Source organism: Carassius gibelio, chromosome B10 (assembly GCF_023724105.1).
Source record: "Carassius gibelio isolate Cgi1373 ecotype wild population from Czech Republic chromosome B10, carGib1.2-hapl.c, whole genome shotgun sequence".
NCBI lineage: Eukaryota > Metazoa > Chordata > Actinopteri > Cypriniformes > Cyprinidae > Carassius > Carassius gibelio.
The window spans coordinates 18,797,558-18,821,922 of NC_068405.1; the positions used below are offsets into that span (position 1 = coordinate 18,797,558).

A 24,365-nucleotide genomic window follows, 5' to 3' on the forward strand; every position below is an offset into this window, starting at 1 on the left:
ATGTATTTTTTGACGCATAACAAATGACCGGTGTCATAGTAGCTCATATGTGACAGACACATTTTGCATGAGTTTGGTGGGTCGTCTCCCCATGTCTCTGGGCTCTCCGTCTAATGATGATTTATAGGGCTCATCGCGCCCGTGGCCTTGGCCATGCCTCTGTCTCCTTCATTTATATTCACTCGTTGTTCCGCTAGGCTTTGCTTGCCTAGTCAGCCTAATTCCCCACACGTACACACACCGACACTTTTACATTTACTGAAGTTTATTTAATAGACTGCTTTACTTGAATGTCTCTGTCCCTCTTATTTTTTTGCTCTCCCTTCTGCTGTGTTATGGTTGATTTATCTTAGCCATTGGGCATGGTTTACATTTCAGGAACAAACTTTACAGGGACATTAAAACAGAATTGCGAGAATTCAGAAGGAAAAGGTCACAATTACAAGATGTAAAGTCCAAAATTTAAGTTTATTACACAGTTCTGTATTTATATCTGAGAGAGACAAAGTCTGAACTGTCAGATTAAAAAGTCACAATTACCTTTTTACATTTTATTTATTCTGTGGCGGAAAAAGGTTTCTATAAAAGTTATATGGGTTCCTTGTAAGCGGAATCAGATTCTGTGGTCTGAAAGACGTAAAACACCTTATTAAAAGTTAACTTTGCATATCAAATAGAAAAATAAATACTAAATAACAGAACATTTCAGTAGTAGTAGTAGTAGTAGTAGTAGTAGTAAAGCTCCATAATTAAAAAAAAAAAAAAAGCTTTTTGTAAATGTATTTTGGTTTTTTTTTCTACAACAAAAGGATGAAACATAATGATTGTTTGTGATAATAACATTTTACAGACATCACATTGTATCTTCTGTCTATTTTTACTGTATGTAACACAAAAGTGGGACATTAAAGAGAAAAAAGGAAATCATCATGAGATCAATACAAATGGAATTACAGATAAACACAAAAGCATAAAAAAAACAAATAAAAAAGCCATAAAGTACTGCTTCTCATTTTACATAATAAAATAAATTGTTTACTGTGTCTGTGCCTTGCGATATAAGGCATCTGAATCTTTTCATGGATTTTACTTCTCAGACTATTTAAATGTTCACTGTGACACACACACACTCAGAGAGAGAGAGAGAGAAAGAGAGAGAGAGAGAGGTGCAGAGGACATGCAGCAAAGAGATGATGGGTTTAATTAACAAACAGTCAACTGTGTGTAAGTGAGAATTTACAAGCGAGGTGAATATTTGATAAGATGTGAGTCTGACAGTCACATGGACGGAGAGCCAGAAAGCCTTGTTCCAGCACAATGCAAACCTTCCTTATCAAAACACCACAGATGCGACAATAAACCAACGGAGAAGCCGTGAGACAAAGGAGAGAGGAAGAGAGGGAGCAAGAAGGGGAGAAAAGAGAGTAAAAGGGTTTGTGGAGAGGGAGACACTTCATATCCATCTCATTACAGTAAATGAGAAACACAAACAGCGAGTATGAGGCGGACAGAGCTAATGAGCCCAGAGTGTTGAGGTAATTACATCAGAGACGACATATCATCAATAACACTGACCTGATCCCAGCCCTCTACACACACACACACACACACACACACACAGTCTCGACACCTAATCTAGCAAACACACAATTAACATGCCACATGCTGTAAACACACACACAAAAACAGTGAAAAACGAGAGCTAAACAAATGAATCATTACTATAAGGAATGAAATGCAAGCATGATTCGAATTACTAGACTCATTTTGATGTATTTAAACCAATGAAAAATATGAACAAAACAAGTTATATAAAGATCTGGTTACATAAAAATCTCTAGACGGAAAACATCGACCTTACATAAAAGATTTCTTCATCACGAATCTTTCAGATCTTTATTCCACAAGATAAGATGTTGCTCACTGAATAAGAAATGACACGCGGATGTCATGGTCTTTTTTAATATTGGTGTCATTCTGTGTCAACTCAACCAGGGTTCCGTGCCTCAAATTTTTGATTTTGCCAGCAAGACAGACATGTAGTAATGAAAGTCAAAATATGAAATGTCATATTTGAATATTGACTGAGTATTCCACTATTTTGTAGAAGGGGTTCAAAATGGCGAGTTTCACCCTAGATTTAGTGCCAGATTACAAGGGGGTAATATTTACTTCAGAAAGATGGCAGTATCATAATGTTACTTTTACTCCGAGATTAGTAGGTTCCTCTTTAAAATAAATTATACTTTTTTTGTACATTGTCCCACATTTGGTTAATGACCTCTGAAAATATGTACAATTTTATAATTTACTCCTGAAGTCGTATTAAAATTCCATTGAATTTTGAAAAGTGCCGTTTCCCCATTATTGAACGGTCACCATTGGCACATAATGCAACAAAGATTGCTCAAGTCAACAGATTTTACTAACAGACCTACCAATCTCTGTGTAAAAGTAATATTATGATGCTCATGATTTTTATGGACAATTCATCCACATACTGTTTGTAGTACTGACTTGACAAATATCATCAATAAAGGATAATGTAGTGAAAATCTAGGCCTGGGGGTTTTGTTACATAATCTTCTCTCAGCTGAACCACCAAACTTGTAATGTGAACATAACTATCTTGCTTTTACAGCTCAAATGAACTTCAGGCAAATGCTCTATTTGCCTTCGGTCAACCAGAAGATCCTTTAACCATCCCTGATCCAGTGGAGCATGTTCAAATTAATGAAACAAAATGAATAAGGCACCAATTATTTCTTGTGGGAAAATTATTATGAAAAATAAGGGAAAATATTACATTGTATAATACGTTTTATGGATTAGATAATATTTTGTAACTATTTTACAATATTTGTTATATCACATTACAACATTTAAATGTTCGTAACAAAGAAAAAAAACACTTTTAGAAATTGTAACAAAATACATTTTTCATCATAAAAATGCTGTAAACTTTTGATCATTTCAAGAAGAGAGTGCTTTCGATAGATTTTTACTTTCTTTTCTCTGCAATTCGCCCAGATTAATTGCTTTATTGACCACCGACCAATGCGACCAAAATTAATACTGAAACACAAAGAGCTATTCAGTAGCCAGATGTGCTCTATTGATCTTCATAACACAGTCTCACACACACACACACACACACACACACAGCAACACATGCACTACAACAGACAACCATGGGAAAATGCCAAAGCCTGTCAGTGGATGTGACACGCACACAGCAGCGGTCTCTCTCAGTTAAGGACGATCAGACGTGAGGGCATGGAAGGCTTCACACATGAAATCAACAGTTGTCTTCTCCGATTCTTGTCTAGATATCGTATAAACAATGTCGTTCCAAGAGTGGATATGAATGCTGTCTATGACTATAAATGAATGCTATAAACAGCTGCTCGATGCTTACATTTACATCACATCCGAGCACTTGCCAGACGCTTTTGTACAAAGTGGTTTACAATGCATTCAAAATATACAACAAAATGTTCCCTTGGAATCAAACCCATGGTATTAGTGTAGTAAACTGTGAATGCATAATCACTCAATTCCACATATACGCCCAAAAGAGGCTTATTCAGATTCACGAGAACAGCAGAACTAAAAGATACACTTTACAAATACTAAAGGTTTCTAAAAAAAATAGTTTATCTTATGATGTAAAATAAGCATACAAACAAATTTACAGCTTGAAAAAAGACAACAGCTTCAAAGTCTGCCTCAGACTATCATAATACGAAGGTAATTTCAACCTTATATTTCACAATTGTGACCTTATTTCTCAAAAATTATGATTGAACCACTAAAGTCACATGGATTATTTTAATGATGTCCTTACTACCTTTCTGGGCCTTGAACGTGGTAGTTGCATTGTTGTCTATGGAGGGTCAGAAAGCTCTCAGATTTTATAAAAAATATTTTAATTTGTTTTCCGAAGATGAATGAAGGTCTTGTGGGTTTGGAACGACATGGGGGTGAGTAATTAATTGACAATTTTGCAAAGGATTTATATTCCAAATAAACACCGTTCAACACTTTTTATTAATCATACAATCCCCAAAAAATAACAAAATAAAAACACAAAAGATATCAAGCAGCATGGCTATTTTTATAATAAGGAGAAATGTTTATTGAGCATCAAATCAGTATATTATAATGATTTCCCAAAGATCATGTGATGACTGGATTAACGGCTGGTGAAAATTCGGCATTTCATCACAGAAATAAATTACAATCTAATATACAGTATATTCTTACAGAAAAGAAAATTATCATTTTAAACTGCAATATTATTTTACAACTTTGAATGTTTCACAATGTGACTGTTAATCTTATTTTAAACGTCATCTCATAATTACCTGTTTGCATAATGAAAGATATCTAGATTTATAAAGGTCCAAAATGACTTAAAGTTCCTTAATACAATGACACAACACTGTGTGTACCTACTGAAATGAAAAACAAATGTAAATGTTCCTCTGACCTCAGTGGGCCTTGAAGCTTAACTGAGCAAACTGGGTTTCACAACCCAGAAAATGAAATCAAACAGTCTGTTTGGACAGAACATGGATCAGAACTTCATTATCCCATGGCTGAACCAAATCTCACAAGACACGCACAATAAAAACACCCAAGCCATGGTGTCTCGCTGGTGCATGTGGCTTTGTATGAGAAATTAGTGTGTACGAAAGGGAGAGAAAGAGATTTGACGCGTATTTTCATCTCCACACAACTAAAAATGTTTATTCAGCTGTTTAATGCATTATGGTACTTGGCTCTGATTAAAATGAGATTGTTCAAGCCCTAATTCTGTGCATACACCAACTAAAAGCCATTCAATTATGTGATAGTACAAAATTGTTGTGCTCTGCAGGGTGCTGTTCACATCTGTTCGCTGGTGTTATTACAGCAGGCATTGGAAAATTCATTGAGAACTGACTGGAAAAACTTAAATGATCCTTTATTGTTAGGGTCTCCATTTATATAATCTAATTTCTCAACACGTTAGAAGCCCTCCTGAGGCATGCAAATTAATAGTGGGTGCATATCCCAGTTGGATTAAGGGAACAAAGCAGACTACAATGCGATTGAGCATGCAAGTCAAAGTGTATCATTTGAAACTGGAAATCAATGACAGAAGTGACAATTTAAATCAAATCCGTCATCACAAAATGTTGCATGGCAGCTATACTGTGTTTTTAACTTTGTTCAGATAAATAATATAATAAACTATTGACTGATGCATTAAAGAGCGCATATATCCTGCTACAATAGCATCCGTGTATTTAGTTTTGTTTACATCAATGGTTCTCAACAAATTTGGCCCCAAACTCTGCAGTCTGAAGTAAATGTGATAAAGTAAAAGCTTTAACTGCAAATTAATTGTAGGAAACATATTGAAACAACAAAATGACATGCATCAAAACCAGTGTAGTATGAACCAATTCTTTCTAGTAAAGAAAATAAAATAACAAATATAGCGCAATGAGTGTAGACCAATTCATAAACAAATGTCACTTGTGAAACTGATTCTTTTTAGGGAATCAGAAACATACAGTACAAGCAGTGTTGTAAAATTCACAAACAAATGACTTTTATGAACTAGTTATTTCTAGCAAATCAGAAACATACAGTACAACCAGTGTAGTCCAATTCACACACATTATTCTTATGAACTGGTTCTTTTTAGAGAATCAAAAACATACCCCTCGACCATTGTAGTCTGATGATTCATGAACTGCTTCTTTTTAAAGAAAGAAAGAAAAAAACCAAGCACAAGCAGTGTACTCATAAAACTCACAAATTCATATGTTAATTAGATAGCAATTGAACAGCAATTTCTTTGTATCAAGTTAAAAGGTTTGCTGTATAATTTACAGCAAGAGCTGAGAGTGAATTTAATTGAAATCTAAGAATTTGAAGTAAAATAAAAGAAGCAATAAAAATTGCATCATACACTAAACTTAAGAGTGAAGTTCATTTGTGAACTGACTTACATTTAGAAAAATGAAGTGATTACATGCAAATGAAGACTCATTAGACGAGCATTGTAAAATAAAGACAACTCTTTAGAAAGACGGTAAAACATCAGAAAGCACTACGCTCTTGGAAAACATTCCACCCACAGGCAACAACAAAGACAGTCACGTAAATACAAGATGCAAGAAGGGCCCTAGATCACAGGGTGCATTAACAGCCGCTGTTGAAACACAAATATGAAACAAACAGTAGAACTTAAAGCTCTTAAAGAGCAACATACACGTGCAGCATTATTCATATGCAGACACTTCATAAAGTGAAAGAAATTCATAAAGAAAAGGAAACAGTTTTCATTTGAAATTAAGAATAATATAAATTATAAATCTGTCTTCTGATAAGGGTGCCATATATACCACCAAGTTCGGTCAGAGCTGTATGACAAGAAAAAATAAGTAAGAAATGACCTCAGATGAAGAAAGCTGTAGTATTTTTTTTTTATTATGGAAATTGTTACTTTCTCACAATTTTTGTATAGCAGTTCTCCTTTAGCAGATGCTGATTAATTTAATAAAAAATAAATAGCTCTTTCTTCGGAGTGCAATTTCTCACGGCAAACCAAACAACAGACAAATTAGCCTTGCAAATCCTATAAATCCTTATTAAGGAGATTCAGACTTTTAATACAAATTCCTGGGACACTGATTAAACACTATATTTATAATATTGTCATGGACAAAATAACATTTTCAGTGGAGCATCTGCATTCGACCTAATCAGATTTGTTTTATCTGTTGACAGAACTAACTCTCTAAACGATCCCTATTTCCCACTGGAGATACAGTAAAATCTCGGATGAAGTCTCTAGAGAGGGCTTGACCAAAAGAAGAGATAATAATGGAAAAAATGCGGGGCGACAGCTGAGACACCGAGACAGTGCACTTTTCTAGTGGTTCTTTTTCTTCCTTTTTTTAAGGAGGATTGCAACGTGGAACAATATCGCCACCTACTTGGAATATACCCTCAATCCGTAGCATAGCATCAATGCAATCCAATAGCAGCTACGTGACTGCTATTGCAGAATACTTAAAATATTTAAATATGTGCCTTAAAATTATAATTTAACATGTATAATGAAATAAAATAATCATTTGTTGTTTTTTTAAATCTAAAAATAATGTACATTTTCGATTACTTCGTGGTGTTTTTTTTAAGTGACCATTTAATCTAAAAAATAATTTAATCACAAATGTAATTCACACGGAATTTAAGACATCTAACATAAAATTGCTATCAAGAAGGGGTCTGGAAAGGGCCTCAACAAAGTGTTGCATTTAAATAATCTAATAAATTATTATTAATACATTAAAATAATCTAACTTTAACGTTACATCATTATTATTATTATTATTATTATTATTGCTGAAAATACATCTAAATTAAGACCAAAAGGTTAAAAGTTCGGGTTAAGTGCGAGTAGAGGACCTGTATTTTGAAGATTGATAAAAGTTTCAACAGGAAGTCACTCTACCGCAGCGAAATCCAAAGTGTTTGAACAGTTTCGTGCTTTTTATTTGTAGGGTACAGATTATTGACAGGATTTTTGAATGGATCTGCCCTGTCCAGAGTGGGTTCGACATGTCGAGCAGAAATGGACGGAACTGAAAACTGAAGAAACTGAGCGCTTCTGCCTTCTGACAGATATAGATGCCATATTCAACGATGGGCTGTCATTAATATGGTCGGTGTGAAGCGGTTCATAAATGAACTTGAATTATGTTAGATAAAGTGATTAACAGTAAACAAAGTTTTTTCGTTGTGGCTGCACTAGTTACTGTAACGTTAGTTATTCAGTTAGAGTGTCGACAAAAATGCTTAAATATTAGCTTTACGTTTCTGAAGTTTTGTCATTTGTCCATATTTCAGCCCAGAAGATCTCAACACTTTATCCAGAACCTCTGAGAAGTACTCTGTAAAAAAGTCTCCTGAGAGGGCATCCGAATTTAGACAGCAGGGTAACCTCAGCTTCAAAGTCAAGGATTATACAACTGCAGCTCTGTATTATTCCAGGGTAAGAACGCGATCTTAACACGTGCTTCGTTCAATAATGCTTAAGAAAGGTAATGTGTGTACAGAGTTTACCTTTTGTCGTCTTATTCTGGCGTGGTTTTCTCTTATTGCTGCTTAACTGCGTGTTCATTTCCACAAAAAGTTTCCACCTGCGCCATTGGTCTATTTCTGCAAGTAGTCAAGCAAGCATAGCGCCAGTCTCTTAACCAATGACGTGAGTTTGGGGCGGGGTTATGTGCTTGTCTGACCAATAACATGTAGCGGGAGCAGTGAGAGACTGAGAATTTAGGAAACCTGTTTGTTAACAGTCTTTTTGCGATTCACTTGGCAAGTTTTCTTAAACCTGTTCGTTTCTAAGTACTATCAAGCGCAATGTCAATATTAATATATATTTTTTGAAGAATTATTTTTTTGCAATTGAAAATTATAGCTATTTTATAATTTGCTATTATGTAAAAAAACTAATTGGGATTTTGTATCGGAAATCTGCCTGTTCATTCTAAATGCCCTAAGCATGTAAACTATTATTTGTTTAAAAAAAAATCAGGTAATTAAAATTGTGAGTGATTTACATTGATTTTTATTGCTTTGGTAAACAGATCAGCACACCGACCTAAAAATATGTATGCCTTTAATAAATGTCATAGTAATCATTCTGAAATCTGAATATAGATTTATGTTCAGTCGATGGCGATGCAAACCATTTTTTTGGAATCTGTTGAATTGAGGCACAATGACATATTGTGAATAAAGTTCATCACTGTGGTTCAACTTGTCTGCTGGTTTGAGCTCAGTGTTTGTGTTACACTAATAGTGGTTGGGGTTTCAAATGGTATTCCTGTGAGCATAATATATTCCCCCTCTCTCTGTTTGATGTTTCAGGGTGTTTGCCATGCTGACAAGAATACAGAAGAGCTATCGTTGTGCTATGCTAACCGTTCTGCTGCCCTCTTTTACCAAGGCCTCTACAGAGTAAGAGTGTCTTATGCATCTTTGTTTAATGCACACCTGACCTGACTAATCTATATGAGTTTAAGTGATTATTTCCTTTTTTCCAGGAATGTCTTGAGGACATCCGGCGCTCTCTGAAGGCTGGTTACCCAAGCCACCTGCAGGATAAACTGAGAGCTAGACAGACCGCATGCCTGAACCAGCTTAAAAATCCATCATCACCATGGCAGAAAAGCAGAAAAACTAACACTTTTATTTCACCTGGTTTGTCTGTTTACTTCAGCCCAGAGAAGGGTCGCCACATATTAACCACGGAAAATAAACCAGCTGGTGAGGTCGTTCTGGAGGACGAGGCTTTCTGCTGCGTGCTTATACCAGGAAACAAACTCAATACAATTATCAATAAGGCAGAAAAGACATTTAAAACTGAAGAGCGACACTGTCACCACTGCCTGAGCCAATCACTGAGCTTTGTGCCCTGTCCAAATTGTAGTTACGTTCGATATTGTGGAGAGAGCTGTCAAAAAGATGCTTGGGAGCGCTGGCACCAGTGGGAGTGCCCAATTGGAGCAGATCTGCTGGCCATTGGGGTTTTAGGTCATCTTGCACTAAGAGTGGCCCTGAAAGCTGGACAAAACCAGGTTAAAAGGGTGAAAAAAAGCACTTTACAAGAAGACCATGTGACATGTAGTTCTTATAAAAGTGATTTGCCAGTCAAGTTGAATCTTGGAGATCCCTGTAGAGAAAGTTCAGATCACACAGACTGCTATCATGGCAACTCGTACACAGGCATCTACAGCCTTTTACCACATGTGTCACGTCACTCACCCTGCTCACGCTTTTTACTGGCAGTCACCATGGCGGTGCTTTATATGAGACTGCAACGTGGACCCCCACCAGACTTGTGGGCATCTTGTAAGGATGAAGGAGAAAGTGGAACATGGCAGCCTGAGATGAGCATGCTGGGAGCCACGGCTCTGAGACACATGATGCAGCTCAGATGTAATGCTCAAGCAGTCACTGCTGTTATGGTCCAAGGTTCGACGGAGCTCTCACGCTTAAACACAAACTGCAATTTAATACATTTCACCTTGGAATTTTAATGATTGTTGATCATTTTTTCCCTCAATTCTTACAGAAGAAAGTGGCATGGCTGTTCAGTCCAGTAGTGAAATCCGCATTGCCACAGCAATTTTTCCTGTTCTCAGCCTGCTTAACCACTCCTGCAGTCCGAACACAAGCATCTCTTTCACCACAGGCTGTCAAACTGACGTGCTCAGTCAGTTTGGATGTTCTGAAGGTCACACTGACCATCCCAAGACCTCTCAAAGTGGTGTGACAGTCACTGTACGTGCTTCAAAAGATCTTATTCCAGGACAGGAGATTCTGCACTCTTATGGTATTATGTGATCTTGGAAAAATTCAGTTTTTGTTTGGTTGAGGACTCGTCTGGGAACATTAAAAAAAAAAAAAAAAAAAAGATATATATATATATATATATATAATTATTATTTTTAATATGTCATTCTACACAGGTCCTCACTGTAGCAGAATGGAGGTGAAGGAGCGTCAGCACCTCCTGCTGGAGCAGTACTATTTCCACTGTAACTGTCAAGCCTGTCAGAGAGACCTAACAGAAGGAAGCCAGAATGCAAAAGAAAACGCAGCACCGGGGCTGAAGTGTTTGAAATGTGGAAAGCATCTTCTGGTAAACATTTGCAGAAAAGCTCAAATGATCATTTAGTTGGTTCATTGTGTGTATCTTGATTTATGCTGTACGTTTCAGTCCCTTATGGATAAGTACATGTGCTCTGGGCCGATGTGTGGTCATCAGATCACCAGTGCTGATGTGCAAAACAAACTGAAGGGATTACAGTGTCTCCTGGATGAAGCCTTTCGTCTCATTGAGCGAGACAGATTTGGTACCTCCTCATTATTAATCACTTTCTGTTTTGTGTATGTACTAAATATCCATGAATATACAAAAAGTTTCTATGTTTTGCAGACGAGGCCCTCAAAATCCTAATATCAGATGCTTCTCAGACAAATAGCATCCTAACAGAGACTCACCCTCTCCAAGGAGAGCTAGCAGATGCAACAGCTCGTGTGTATGCCACCAAAGGTCAGAATAACAGCCTGATATGTCACACTATCAGAAAAAAATTGCATCTATGTAAACTACTTAAGTTAAGTTACTTAAGTAAACTTAAGTTTGTATAGCAATGCTACATTGACTTTTGTATAATGTGATAAGTAGCATCTAAATCCATGCAAGGAAAAGGTATAGTAAGATTATTATTATTATGTTTCTAACAGGTGAATGGAAACTGGCTGCATCCAATCTAAAGCGTAGCATTGTTGCCATTCAGGCTCAATTCGGAGAGGACAGCATTGAGCTGGGACAGCAGCTTTTTAAACTAGCACAACTGCATTTTAATGGGTAAGAGCTCAATATATCAAACTCTAACTGATGAGACCTCTTATACTTAGTTTATTATCAAAAACAGTTCAACTCACCCCAGCATCACTTTTTCCTTTGACAGCGGAGACTGTGAGGCAGCTCTCTCTGTGATTCCCAGGGCCCATAAGCTCCTCTCTCTCCACTGTGGCCCTCACTGTGAAGAACTACAGGAACTGCAGAAAATGGAGTGTTGTCTGCAAGGAATGCTGTGAAATAACAGCTAAAAGCTGAATTGTAATTTAATCAAACGTTATAAATTCAACGCCTGTTTTATAGATGTACTGTATGTGCAATAGTATTAAAAGTCTTGAATTAGCCATGTGATGTTGTAGTGGGCTCAGCTATTATTGCTTACTTAAAAAGAAAATTTTATATTTAATAAGAAAATAAAAACTATACATAATACATATTTTTTATATAATTATAATTTATATAATATATTTTTAAATTATATAAAAATAAAAATTAAATAACTAATACAATTTACAAAAGAAAAACTATAAATTAAAATATACAATTACATTAATTAAGATAGTGTTGAACCCAGTGAAAACATTGGTGTGGCCATTAAAAATAATTTATTAATCTGTCATTATTATCTGTAGCACAAATGATGCAGGGTAAATTTAAACATGCACTTGGATTTAGAGGTTGTTCAAATCCCTTAAATAAGTGTGAGCAACAATAATAGTAAGCCTGATTTCAGTACCTTTGATACCTCTAGATGGCGGACTTCAACAACAATGAGAATACAACCATGCATATGAGAAATAACGCATGGCACAAACAGTCTTAAAGCATCCCTTTTAGGTTATGTTTGTACTACATATTCCACTTTAGCCTGTTTTTTGGCATTATTAAAGGCTACTTGTAATTCATACTGTACCACTGCATCATACTATCCCTCAAGAAGCATTAAAAAGAAAAAGTAGAATCCTGCGCTCTTGCATATTTAATGTGCTTCAGTACATAAACAACAGCAGGAGAACCTCTTAAAACGCATTTAGTTCAATATAAAGCTGTCGGCCTATGCAGTGGGATCCCTTTGAGTCAGATGTATTACAAGTAAACCAAACAAAAACTCACTAAACAAAACGGCTTAAATTTTAAGAACAATGATTGTGAATGAGATATTAGACTAACAGATTAATCTTCTCCCTCTTTCACTCATCTCTGTATGCTGGTTCAATAATCCAGTAAAAGCCATTGACACCTTTGACATTTTATGTTGCTAATGGACTCTCACAATACTAGAGTGTAGCCCATGGGATGATATCTGTGCCCGCATGAAATCAAACCAACTTCTCTGTACTTCTTCAAAAAGAACGACAACTGTTAAAGGGGAATCCAAGCCAGCGGATTTAGCAGTTTTATCACTCTTGCAACCACTGGCCTGTTTGAGGTTTTTGGATATGCTGTTTATTCTAGTGTTTGATTTGAGCCTCTAGTCAAGGTTCTTGTGTCGGTAAATCTGTTTAACAGTCAGGGGATAATGTGATTATATATATCAGGAGAGCAGGCACTATGTGTGTGTTTGTTTGTGTTTGTGTGTGTGCGTGTCCTCATGTTGACATTCAGGGCTGTACAGGCTCACAACAGGCAGATAATCAGCATGGCTGGATATGTGACCTCCATGTAAGAAATAACTTTTTATGCTTAAGGGCATGTTCATGATATTTTTATGGAATGAGATTAACATTTAATACCTTGAGAGATTAATCATAAACTTTAAGGGTTTATTTGAAGTGGCTTATCAATACAGCAAATACAAATAATCAAATACTGCTGTGATTCGTGGGGAAAGATATATATATATATATATATTTGTAAATCAAGTTTATTTGTCAGTGACAACAGTACAATTTTATCGGATCTATTAATTTAATATTTTAAAATGCAGTTTATACAGACAATAACTTGAGAAAGCATAACCACAATATGAACTATAATTAATTATTTGCTATAAATTTAATATTAAAAATTTCCATTTTTGCAGACAATTACTTAATGCTAGGGTTATTTAGCAATGTTTTGGGGGCTTAAGTAAAAAATGTCAAGGTGATGTAAAGGTCCTGAGATAAAGAAAAGGCCTGTGTTCCCATTCTGTGGAGATGCACTAATTTGTCATGTGTGTCACGTCTTGTCTAAATGTATACATAGCATGTGGCATTACAGGGTATATGGCTGACCTGAGCAGATTAACTCATGCATCTTTCACTCTTTTGATTGCAGTGCAGGGGCAGAAATGCCCACCTGACTTTATATCAGGTGGGTTTATCCATCTCCTCAGGCATTTGTATTTATCCTGACACTGTCTACATGGATTAAAGCCCAGCTGAGCAGGGCACAGTGTGTCCCAGCATGCGATGCTTACTGCGCAAGTCAAAACGTAGATGAATTAAACAGCAAAAGAGCATCTACAGCAGCCCCAATCATATCTGGACAGCTAAGCCACACTTAAAAATTTATGAATTAGATGGCAAAATATAAAGCCAAGTGGGAATAAATGAAAACTCAAAAACTAAAACTCACATTCTAAACTTTTTTTGCACTGATAAATGTAATAATAATTAACTTTTCAGTGCTGATTGTTGGGAGGAAATTGCCCCAGTGACTTTTAAATAGTACTTTTATTTTGTTTGTTTTATTATTTACTTCTTTTTTTTCTGTATAGATTTTATGAGGAATTTTCCCCAACAATTTTTTACATGGTAATGTGTTAAATGGACCCGAATCCTGCACGTAGCTATTGGATTGCTTTCAGTCTCAGATGCCTCAGAGGGCATTTCCACTTAGTCTTTTATTTATCGGATAGCTATCTGATCAGTAAAAATGCATGAAGCAATCAAGCATGTATACTATTTAGTTTAACAACCACAGTGTCCAGATAAACAGATTTTTTTTTTTTTTTCAGAATTTTGTATTGTGTGTGTGTGTGTAATTAAAATTTTAATAATCTATTTATGAACTATTTTGGTTAAAAAGTATACTTTAAATTCTTTGAAAAAACCTCTTGGTTTGATATTTTGTTGACTAATGCATTACAATTTCAAACATTTTAAGAGTGCTTAAGTGTTGAAATACTTTTTGGGGCCACTGTATGGCCATAAATGCTTCTTTTGCTTCTGTTAATAATGAAAAGCCATCTATCAGATCATTGGCACTTCCTGCTGTGTGTCTGGCCTGCATTCGTGTTTGTGAGCACATCACAGCCTGCAGAGCCGTTTGGCCAATTTTCCACAGCTGGTTTCCACCACGTAATTCCATCAGGTAACCAGACCTGATTATGTGAACTGTCTGCATGCAGGTTTTATGATATACAGACTCATGAAAGAGTCGATCTCATTGGCTGAGAGGAACCTCTCGTTCTGACTGATGGTGGAGCTGTGGGAGAGCTGTGCGTTGTCAGATTTATGTGTGTAAGAGTGTGGGTTTTGCTGATGTCAGTGTCTCAAACTGTCGGCAGAGCTACTGGGGAGATGAGTGAGCTGTCCCACCAAGCACAACTTTCGGCTGTCAATCAAAGCCAAGGTCATGACAGGCAGGCAGCGAGAGTGAGAGAGGCAGTCAAAGAGCTATCGCCATCCCAACATATATTTCATAGGAGAACTGACTTGAGAAAACAGGACCAAACTATTATGATGCTTGCAAATAGCTAACAGAACCCTGATGAATCATGTATAGAATATATCCGAAATTCTGTCATCATTTACTTACCTTCATGTTGTTACAAAGCTGCATGACATTCTTATAGTGCTTTTTTTTTTTTGTAATTTCGGAGTTTGAAAGTCTTAGTTCCCATTCACTGTCATTATATTGGAAAGGAATGTACCATGTTCCATCTTTTGTGTTCTGCTGTAGAAAAAATAAATCATATATGAAATGCATGATAACAAATCTTATTTTGGGGTGAACTGTTACTTTAAGCAAGTGTCCATTTATGCTGACTTAACAGCTATCGAATGACAGGCTGTATATATTGCAATCAATAACCATGACCATAATGCATCAGCTGAGGTTTCTGTATCCGGACCTGCAGTGCCTTGGTCATTGGAAGCATTGACATATCTGTTGACATCCATCCCTGCAACTGAGAGGAAGAAAGATTAATATTTGCTGATATACGAGCAGACAGAGAGGAATTAGATTACATAGCAATGATATCGAATATATGCGTGTGTATACACTTTTGGTAAAAAGAATGGGATAATTAGGAATAATCAAGAATAATCAATCTGCTCAAGAAATATTTATTTTTATTATCTGATTAAATGCTGAATACAGTTGATGCTTAATATTTTTGTGTAAACCATGATACAATACCATTTAAAAGTTAAGACTGAAAAATAAATGAATAAATAATTGTATTTGCATTAAACTGATCAAAAGGTGTATATTGTCACAAAATATTAATTTTTCAACTTTCTATTTAGCAAAGATCCATAAAAAAAGTATCATGATTTCCAGAAAAAGTTAAGCTGCCAAAAATAGATTTCAACATTGATAATAAGAACTATTATTAATATTATTAATAATTGAGCAGCAAGTGACCATATTAGAATGATTTCTGAAGGATCGTTTGACACTACAGACTGGAGTAATGATGCTGAAAATTCAGCTTTGCCATCATTAGAATAAACTGCATTTTAAAATAAACCAGTTCTTTTCAACTGTTATAATATTTCAAAATATTACTTTTTACATTTTTAGTAACAAATACATGTCAATAATAAATATTTTAAAAGCAGTTATAGGATATCATGACATGAAGAGGTGCTAAATGTTGTTCGTTTTCATCTTTTTTTTTTTTTTAGCTCAGTGACACATAATGGCTGATAAAGCAGTTTTAATCTCCTCTCCATGTGCATAATAAAGTCTTCATTACTCTCCTCACAAGAGTCATTATTTTAAATTATGAGCCAAACTCACTAATTGAAGGGTCTCAGGGTCATTAAACTTTAAACAAGCTACATTTTTACCAGCATAATGGGAGGGTGCTAGCTTGAGAAGAGATAAGCTTAATAAGCTTGATCTATCTATCTATCTATCTATCTATCTATCTATCTATCTATCTATCTATCTATCTATCTATCTATCTATCTATCTATCTATCTATCTATCTATCTATCTATCTATCAAACAATGAGACACTGCTCATATTTATATGTCCAGATTAAATGCAGTGCTCTCCATCTCTATATAGTACATTGAGCTATTTTAACCAACTCCCTGGGCAAGAGACCAGGTCAGCAGAAAAGAATGAGAGAGAGAATTAGAGAGGGGAAACTGAGTCAAGTTTATTTGAAAGGTGATGTAATTTCAGCTGCAGTTTTCTAAAATTGGAAGTTGAGGAAGGACAAAGCAAATCCTCGGAATACCATGTGCAGTCAACGGGAAAGATCTAACAGAAACACGGGCAACATAAAGTTCTCTTTCTCTCTCGCTCTCTCTCTCTCAGCGATAATGGACATTTTACCTTTATTTAGGGTTCTCAAAGGCAGAAGTCGTCATAGTTGGGTAAATGAATAAAATATAATTTTGCTTCAGTAGCAAAAGAAAAAAAAGTAACACAGCATTCTTATGCCTTCACAAAAGAGGTAAAAATATCAAGAAATTGTCAAAATTGCCGCAACGCTGTCAACCATTGTATTACAAACACTCATGCAGTATTAAAGTTTTCAATAATTTAATGGCAAGCTGATAAAATACAAAGTATAATTTAATAAACTTACATTAAGTGTATTAAAAATGAAAACACTTTTTTTTTTTTACTTGATTAAATGATGTTAATAACCATTAAAAAAGTGTCATAACAGTCCGTGAAAAGTGTCCATTGTTTTAAGCAATATGGCCAATTTCATTATATATTTCAGTTATTTGTCCTCAAGAGATCAATAATGTTTGATTACATAAACTCTTCCTGTGCACAGTTGGTGTAAATAAGATATCTTGTCTTAATCTGTTTTCTGTTGAACAGATGTATTTTTATTCAGCTATAGTCCCTGAAGCTCTATGTGATGGACGAGGACATTCTTCTCTGAGCAAACGCTTGAGTTCTACACAGCCACACCATAAATAATTGAATTTGTGCACAGATGCTGCCCAGGCCACACATCAGTCCCACCAAGGTCACTCCCAGCTGTGATAAGCGAGCTCCACTGTTGATTTCAGCATCCAGGGAAATAAAAGAGAGGAACACAATATTTTTAGCATTTTTCCTAACCGGTTTTCAGGATTAAATGATAAAGAATAATCTGCTGTTTCTCTCAGTAGTACTTGCATTAATGCAAACACAAACCGTGTCCCAAATGAGGCACTATACACTATGCACTAATAAACTTTGTACTTATGCACTATGCACTCAACCATGTAGTGTATGAATTCTATAAGGTTATTTTGTCATTAATAATCAGAGTTTAATAGCCCCATCCCCTTCGCAATGTTACTAAAGCTGTGGAGAGATAAGTACATGAATTGTGAAACATTCCACACTCAATTTTTTACTACATTTTTAAGTGCATTATCTGGGTATTTAAAGTGCACTTTTTCTTTTTGGAATTTTCAGTGTGAAGTGAACACTACCATTTGTCCTACAAAATGTTATAGAATAGTGCATAAGTACATGATTTGGGATGCATCTACAGTCAGCCTTTAGAAAAATTGTAAATTGACAAAAAAAATATACATTTATAAATAAATGAACTGCTGTTGTTTTATTTTACACCTTTTTGGGCAGTTTATGGGGGATTAAATTTGGTGAAGTATTATATACGTATTACATGAGTTTACCTGCCCATTTCATGAGTTAACCCTTGGTGGAGGGTTGCCGGAAAAATTGTCACTGGGATGGTGCAATTACTTATTCATTATATATAATATTTGCGGAATGAAATTTAGTACTTTCTTACTAATTTAGGATATCGATTGCAACAATAGTGATTGTTTTGCTCTAGCACTTCACACTTTCTTATAAAATATGTTGCATTTTAAGTATCATATATCATATCGTAATAATCAGGAAAAAACTGCCATATCTTCCCCTGACCCATACAACTATTTGCTCAATTCTGTGATGGAAGAAAATGCAAAAATGTCCCAGATTTCTGCTTTATTTATGCACTCCTTTGCAAACTATTACTTTGACATTTGACTGCTTTTGTTGTTTTTACAAGTGTATTAAAGATGATACACTTAAAAAAAAAACTTCATATTTTGTAAAAACAAAATGAGATTGAAAGTTTTAACTATATTTTTGAACTCATTTACTCATATTAGGCCTTTGATGCGTATGTATGTATATGTATATATATATATATATATATATATATATATATATATATATATATATATATATATATATATATACACACACACACACACACACACACACACATTTACAAGAGGTGTGTCATGGTGATTCCAGAAATCTATTTTGTTTAAATATAAATTTAGCTTGTTAAAACCACTTAAAATGAAAAAGTTTGTATAGGGAAGTAAATCCACAACAGTTCTGCTGCTTTTCTATCTTGTCCATCAGCTGAGTGAGAAGCATCAGGGGCAATGTACGCTGTTGTCATGGGTGTCGATGTGAATTTAGAAGCCATTTATGTCAGAGGTTGAATGAGATCCATTATAAGATGGCCATGTTGGAACACGCAGCTAGATGATAGCGAGCCATGCTGCCCGTCTGGATGCGGCTTGCTCCGTTACAACTGTGGATGACTAATTAATGCCTCTTTGACAGGTGACACCGTTTTATAAGTATCTGTTACTCTCCAGCCAATAGGCTGGTATAATGCATCCAGAGTGACCAAGCAAAGATGGAATCCACCTCCATTATTAATTCACATGGCTCAGGAGTAGTGTTTAAGTAGTGTGTCTCTCTGCACTCCTGCAGTGTTCTGCTGGCCCCGGGGCCATGCTTCAAAGACCCGGCTTGATTACAGCCTCATGGGCCTTCGTCTTGCTGTAGACGGGTGGAGAAGAGGAACAGAGAAGGAATCCTTTTGAATTTTTATGACTTGGAAAGTGATTAGGAGGTTTTTAGTCCGTCTTGGGGAAGGGAGATACATGACACTATGAATGATGAGATTGATCGGTGTGATGACTGATTTTACATTAAAAAATCCATATGCAAAAGACAAGAAGATTGTGTGTCTAATTCTCACTTCAGTTAATAGGTACGCTTGATGTATAAGATTCAACGACCTTGAGGGTGAAGCAAAAGGACACATGATCACCGTTGAGCGTGAGATATAAATGACCTTGTTGCCTTTTGATTGATGAGGAACGTGTACCTGCGTTGGTGCTTTGTCAGGGCAGAGCTGTTTTTCACACAGACAGCCGATTTAAGTTTACGTGGGGGTGCGTGATGAATGAAAAACCTCCTGCTGAAGGTACAGCCATGCGTGTGTGCCAGAATAGCGTGTGTGGCCGAGTCCTTCAACTCCTTACCCTTTGCTTAGAGGCAGCTCTGAAGGACACAAGCAATGGGAGGGACAGAATGAACAGCATTTACGCACAAATCCTTGCCTTTTGGGACATAAGTGGGCCCTTGATGTGAAGCCAATGGGAGCGCATTGTAAACACATGAGCTTTAATCTCCACTGACACATCGCTTCTGTAGGTCACTTTCACTGCTGATACTTTCTGCATGTAAACTTTTCAAGCCTCCAGAGACATTTCTAGAAACTGGTTGACAGATTCGTGACAAGTCTTACAAGTAAGCTGGAAACTTACCAGGCTTATCTATATCCTCAGAAAAACCTGTCAAAATCTAGCTCATGAAAAGGGAAAGGAGTTTCACTGCATACAGTACATCTCTTTTAGCAAGGTGACAGATCTTAAAGTGAAGTGATAATGTTTAAACAGCTGACAGGATAAATTTAATTCTGATATATTAATAATATTTTATGGTATGTGATTCTGGTATAAATGAAATATGTGACCCTGGACCACAAAACCAGGGTGTATTTGTAACAACAGCCAACAATAATACATTGTATGGGTCAAAATTATCTATTTTTCTATTACGCCAAAAAATAGGATATTAAGTAAAGATCATGTTCCATAAAGATAGTTAGTCCATTTCCTACTGTAAATACATACAACTTTATTTTTGAGATACCAGATTCGTCACATAGTTGTATCTTGGCCAAATATTGTCCTATACATCAATGGAAAGGTTATTCAGATGATGCATAAATCCAGTTGACCCTTATGACTAGTTTCTGCTCTTGCTTTAAGAAACACACAGAATCCACACAGATATGTTACTTTATGTCCTAAATCTCTGTGGTTTTATTTGTCTGAATAGTGCATGCTTGACTTGGTAAGGGTTCTCATTGCTCACTGTGCCTGGTTTAATTCAGCCAGAGGAGAAATTCAGCAATAAGCAGTTAAAGGAAGGGTATTCACCCATCAAAGCACTTTTACATAATAAGTAGGCCTACACTGAAATGTTGTATGTGCAAAGCTGCTTGTTTTACTACATTTACATAAGTTCACAATACATGTACGTTTAATAGTGAGCAGTTTTATAAGCTTATATATCATGGGTCTGAATGAACATGTCAAGCTTGGATGTCTGTTGACAAGGGTCCTAGTTTGAAGTACCTAGGCATTTGATGTGTGAGACCACAAAGTGATGAGTGGGTACATATCATTTTAAATTCTGCTGACAGTATGTCAGATGCTCACATCTACATTCACTAGTGGATGACACCCTTGTTTACATCAAGCCTGCGGGTCAATGTGACAGCTGTAATATTATAATCACAAGGTTTCTTATCTGTGTTGTGGTAATCATGCAGTGTAGACACGGCCTGATAGCAGACGTTCTGGTTGAGTGCAGGTGCTTGGTGTCTCACAGGTCCTCGCAGATGTCCCCGTGTGATTTCCTCATTCTCCGCCAGCCGAGAGGAAGCACCTTGAGTTAATGAGAAATAAAAGCCTCTGTTAATGCTTATCAGAGCAAGCAGAAGAGCATTCCAACCATAATCACCTCCTCCAGGCTCCACCATCCACCCACCAACCCTTTTGTGTGGGTCACGGATCAAAAACAAAGGACACTTTCCTCACTGGAGGAAAACTGATGTTTGCAATTGGACACCCACACCACACATTGGTAACAAAACCTGCAGGCTTTGCAATTACAATGCAGTGCTTTAGAAGTCTCTGAAAGTGATGTTAAGAGATATACTTCTAAGTGAATATCTTAGTACTGCAAAGTGCAGGGTGAATCTTACAATCTTAAAAATAAAGGGTTCAAAAGAGGGTTTTTCACCAGCTTTGGTTCCCTAAATATCCTTTCAGTGAACGGTTCTTAAAATTACTTTTTTTTTCTTAGTGTGAAGAATATTTTTATAATCTAAAGAACCTTTTTCCAGAAACTTTTGGTGAAATGAAAAAGTGGGACCATTGATGCCAATAAATAACCTTTATTTTTGTGTTTATTATTTTAGAGTGTACGACTCTTAAAAGACTAACACATTAATAAAAAGTACATATTTTTGTATGCAACCTGGCAAGAAAATATTGAGTCTAATATTGAATCGCATGTTATGGAAACCCATTTCCACCACAGAAACTGGTAAATACTACTTTTTATCTCACAATTCAGACTTTTCTTTTCAGTATTGCCAGATTATATCATAATTCTGTGTTTATATCTTGTGATTTTATATCTAGCAATTTAATTGTGAGAGAAAATTTGTGATATATAAAGTTATAAAGATATAAGGAAAATAATTTTATTATATTTTGCATAAAGTAAATTAAACCTATTTTAAAGGCCATTTTGAACTGTGACATTATTTTTCCTCAAACTCTTATTAATTTATCTGGGTGGTTTCATTTTTAAATTAAAATTATCATAATCTCACACATAAATTAACTCTAAGATTTCATGAGGTGGCAATGTTGCATGCATTAGTGCGATTTGTATGAAAATTGAGAAAAAAAATTAAGCATGAAGCCCTACCGTTAAAGATAACCATAAGAAGATTGTACGAAAACATATGAATGAGATTAGTCACCAATTCCCCAAAACATAATTACAAACTGCCACAAGATTGTGTTGCTGTAAACAAATGAATAATTCAGCAGTCTGGTTTTGATTCTTTTAATGTGTTGCATGAGTGAAGTTTGATAATGCACTGGTTTGGTTAAGTGCTCTTATCTGACAATTAAATGAGTCACTCTGGGGTGGATGTTGGGAACTGCGGAAATGTGTGGTCAGGTTTAATGCAGAGAGTTTGTGGAGAGATCAGGTTGATCTGAAGTGAGCATAATGGAAAATGAGCTATCAGAGGGGCTCACCAAAACAGAGCACACTGTTACTACAGATCAAGCAAGCAGAAAGCTAGTCACAAGCTGCCAAAACACACACTTTAAAATGACGGGCATAGAACAAATGCACGGCTGAGTGACGCAGAACTAATGCTCTTTACAAACAATGCACATGTGGTGGAAGCTCACACAAACAATTACACAAATCTAATGTGCATTTCAAATGCTCAAAAAGTAAATTGCATGGCCTTTGTCAGTCATGGCCTCCTAATAATCCCCAACCACTTGACTGGCTCTATAACTCTCTCTTCTCTCCACCTGTAGCTAGTGTGCGGTGAGCGCACTGGCGCCATTGTCCTGTGGCTGCCATCACATCATCAAAGTTCTCAAGGATTAAAGATTAAACGGGGAAAAAAATAAAAAATTATTGCCCCACCATCAATTAGGTGGTGATATGCGCTAAGCATGTAAACGACCATTGATCAAAAGAAGAAAAAAAAAGCATGGCACGCCTTTTCTAAGCATCCATTTCCATAGTGACTCGTCTATGCGTCGCCCTGTTGAGAACATGAGGACAAATCGGTTATTTTCTAAATATATTCTTTTATAAAGACTAGACCCCAAATATGGGGTATATTTATAATAATTAGAAATAGTTTTGAGCATAAAATCAGCATATTAAAATGATTTCTAAAGTCATGTGATACTGAAGACTGGAGTAATGGCTGTTGAAAATACAGCTTTTTCATCCCAGGAATAAATTAAATTTTTAAAATATATTAAAATGGATACTAGAATGTATGGGTTAGAGAGAGATGAATATAAAAATGTAAATGCAATTTTTATTAATATAATATACAGGTATAATAAAAAAATTTCGGGGTGTGTAACAGGTTCTTCCATCTAAGAACCTGTTACATGAGTGACAGACACTGTGACGCTTTGCCAACTGTGTTACTCCAGACGGGCAGCCACAAGGATAAAGTAATATAGCTGGCCAAGTTGCCCATTTGGAACATGATAGCTAATATCTGTTGCACACCTCAAACCGGCTTACTATAGGCTGACAAGTACAATTAGGCCACTTTGTCAGGTACCCACTGAATAAAATAATCATGGCTCATCACTCGATAACAGCTATCACTTAGGCTATAGCCCTTCTAATGCATGCATTTTTGATGATTACGCTGCTGCTTCGCAGTCTAGTGTTGATGTAGACAAAGAGGATTGAAGATTGAAAGCAGAAGGTTAGATTTTAAAGTAAAGTAATCAGTAATACATTTCATGTGGCTAAAGGGTGGAGGATGGCTTACTGTAATGAAATCCCGCAAAATTGAATTATCTCCAAGCGTTAAAAGCTACATGCTCCACTTGACTGGAGAAAATGACTGAATGCTGAGTGCTCTCATTTGAACTCGAGTAACCTTTGGTAGAAAAGGGACCTACCCTGTGAGCACCATCCTGCTGCAGGAGCCAGAAGCTTCAACTTTGCCACCAAAATGAATCCTCATTTTATGTCTCTTTGCACCTGAGCGTTTTTGGAGTTTATTACCTGTCTTTATTTGTTTGTCTGAAATTATTTTATCATGTCATAGCCAACACGGTGCCT

General features: G+C 36.0%; 1 protein-coding gene across 1 annotated transcript; it reads left to right on the forward strand.

Annotated features, from left to right (window-relative positions):
* Nucleotides 1-7,488: 7,488 nt before the first annotated feature.
* LOC127966501 (SET and MYND domain-containing protein 4) lies at nucleotides 7,489-11,791 on the forward strand. Its single transcript, XM_052567522.1, has 10 exons — nucleotides 7,489-7,726; nucleotides 7,912-8,056; nucleotides 8,938-9,027; nucleotides 9,114-10,044; nucleotides 10,145-10,405; nucleotides 10,542-10,714; nucleotides 10,793-10,928; nucleotides 11,012-11,128; nucleotides 11,323-11,446; nucleotides 11,550-11,791. Exons 1-10 carry the CDS (start codon nucleotides 7,593-7,595, stop codon nucleotides 11,677-11,679), a joined length of 2,241 nt encoding a protein of 746 aa, XP_052423482.1. The 5' UTR covers nucleotides 7,489-7,592; the 3' UTR covers nucleotides 11,680-11,791.
* The last annotated feature ends 12,574 nt before the right edge of the window (nucleotides 11,792-24,365 follow it).